We start from the raw sequence: 2,607 nt of genomic DNA, 5'->3' as shown, positions 1-2,607 counted from the left end.
TGTGGCTCTGTCCCACTCTCCAGGCAGGTCCTGCAGCCGCACATTCCGGCCTCGGGTCCTATGCACCACCCTGGCAGGACAGTGACCCCAGCCTCAGCCCTGCCCTGCCCCCTCTCTCACTGTGGGGGCCTCAACCTGTTCCTCCCCCCACACAGACTTACCTGGAGGGATCCGTAGGAGCTGCTCTCCATGCTGCCTGGCTGCCACATGCACGTGTACATGCACATGTGCATGTGGTGCCCCTATCACTCTCCTCCTGCTCCCCCCAGCCCCAAGCAGCCCCTTGCAGACTGGAACTCTGGCAGCCTGCAAGGGGAAACCCTCCCCGTTTCCTGAATTTTTCTCCCTGGCTCACAAAATACAGGCAGCAATGTTTACTTTTTAACAGGATGTTACATGGACCACAGCAGCGTGCTGACTGGGCCGCATGTGGCCCACAGGTTGTGAACCACCGACTTCGTCCCTATGCTATCGCTCAGGTCAGCTGCTGCATGACGCTTAATGCTAAAAAGAAACTCAACCATGAAGAAAGGCCCTAGGCTGCCAACTACAAATCTAAAACAGCCCTGTATTGAATCAGTTTAATAAGCTCAGTGAGTATCACTGTGCCCCTCCACCTCCACTGTGCCCCTTTGATATTTTCTTGGTACAGGAAGGGGAAGGAGTCACTTTAGAACTGAAGTTTCCACTAACCCGTTTTCATGTTTTACAGGCCACCAAAATGGCCCTTGCCCCTTCAATGCTTGACTCCCTGTTGTAGCACCTGGAGAAATCTGGCCACTACATGGATGCATGCATCTGAGACTAGAAGCACAGCTCTATCGAAAACAAGCATTTCAGGGGGGTGAAAAACAGCAATTCGGCAAACTTGCTTGAATTTTACGTATTGCCTGGTCATCAAAAGAAATCCCACTTAAATTGAGATTCCTTAGCTGTGGCAGTGCCTGACCCACAGTGACAATGGCATCACAGGAAAGCTTAGCACAGGATGCAAGGCAGAGGGTTTCCAGGTACTTCAAGGGCACTAAGCAAGCAAGGCCAGCATCAGTCAGAGATGGAGCATCACTGAACTCCAGAGTGCGGAGCTGTTTCATGTAGCGTCCAATGAAGTGAGTGGCAAAGTCTGTCAGGATGCACTGGCGCAGCGTGAGGTGCTCCAGAGCCTCCAGGTGTGGTGCGGCTCTCTGAAGTCCCGCATCTGTCACCCGGTAGGTTCCACAGAGGGTCAACGTCTGCAGGCGAGTCTGAGAAGAGACGTCCAGCAGGTGCCAATCAGAAAAGGAAGGGACTTCGTAAATGAAGAGATGCTTCAGCTGTGGGGGAGCACTAGTGCTGTCTGGACCTGTAGCTCGCCGGAACCACATCCCAGGGATCTCGCACCGGCTCAGCTCCAAGGTCATCAGAGACGAGGGCATGAAGTCATAAGGAAGCCGCCGGAGGTCGGCACACACCAGGCACAGCCTCTGGAGGCCAGGACACTGCTTTCCCAAGGCCTGCAACAGCGCTGGGGAGAGGAACTCCTGCTTCCTCGAAGAGCAAAGGGTTCCTCTCACCTTCAGTGTCCTCACATTATTGCGCAGGTGATGCCGCAACAGGTGCCACAGGATCCTGGAGCTGATCTGATTGCAAAAAAGCCAGCACCAGAGTTCTTTACCCATGGATAGAGACATTGGCACAGCAGCATGAGGCCCCGACACCCCCATCCACCTCTCTCATCTTCCTCAAACAAATGATATCCCTTTTTGCCCAGATTGCTGCAGATCCCGGCACTGCTGTCCACCAATATGCTGGCTCATGCACTCCAGCAGGGCTGGAACGCTGCTGCTTCACATCGAAGTGCAGCCTCCACCCTCCTTGTTATGCTATTAATGCCATCCAAAAACTGATCTACTCCTTGTGGTGTCTCTTTGCATGAAATTTTGACCTTCTCTCCACAGCCCTCTGCTCCTGCCAGTCAATAAAAGAGCTGCCCTGGCTGTCTGAACTGGCTTCTTGATGTCTCTTCCTCCCTCACTTGCCTATGCACTCTCAGGCCTATCTAACACATATCAGGAACATGGGCCTCCTGCCCACAGAGCAACAGTTAGCACCAACCATTGATAGAGGGAGCTATTGGGTATGTGTCCACTAAATTCAGGGAACAAATGAAATACCAAACAGGGACAGGAGAGGAGGTCAAAGGTTCAAAATGAGGGGGAATGCCAAATGGAGCACACCAGCCAGTGCACGCTGGCCTTCAAATGAGTCCAAGGAGGCAGTGGACACTGCCCAGTGAAACTGTGCATGGAGATGTGAGCGGACAAGGGACAGGAAAGCGGTCCTGTAGTCCTTGGGGGTCCTCCCAGCCAGAGCCTGCTTCCTGGTCGGATGTATTGTGATCTTAACCAGTGCTGCCTCAGGTCAGGTGCTAGCTGCAGGCAATGCTCTGGCCTGACTTTGCCTGCAGGGTTACTATGTCAGCCCCACACAGCTGCCTCAGCAGACAGACTGGGGCGGGGGGGGCGGTACCTCGTAGGGTGTTAGATCCACGTGTCTCCAGAGCACCTTGTCCTGCACCAGACGTCGCCAGCGCCTGCAGACCCTGGGGGCAGAGCAAGAGGCTAGGTG

The 2,607-nt window shown here is 54.2% G+C and overlaps 1 protein-coding gene across 1 annotated transcript in view; it reads right to left on the bottom strand.

Moving 5' to 3' along the window:
• Positions 1-6: 6 nt before the first annotated feature.
• Positions 7-2,607, bottom strand: part of FBXL12 (F-box and leucine rich repeat protein 12) — a 3,107-nt gene continuing 506 nt past the window's right edge. The window contains exons 2-3 of the mRNA XM_006023455.3: positions 2,509-2,581; positions 7-1,619 (exon numbers count right to left, since the gene is read on the bottom strand). Coding sequence (XP_006023517.1) covers positions 837-1,619; positions 2,509-2,581 — 856 coding nt within the window. The 3' untranslated portion in view covers positions 7-836. The remainder of the gene's footprint in view (positions 1,620-2,508; positions 2,582-2,607) is intronic.

Source organism: Alligator sinensis, unplaced genomic scaffold, assembly GCF_000455745.1.
Source record: "Alligator sinensis unplaced genomic scaffold, ASM45574v1 scaffold707_1, whole genome shotgun sequence".
NCBI lineage: Eukaryota > Metazoa > Chordata > Crocodylia > Alligatoridae > Alligator > Alligator sinensis.
This window is presented reverse-complemented; position numbering and strand designations above follow the sequence as displayed.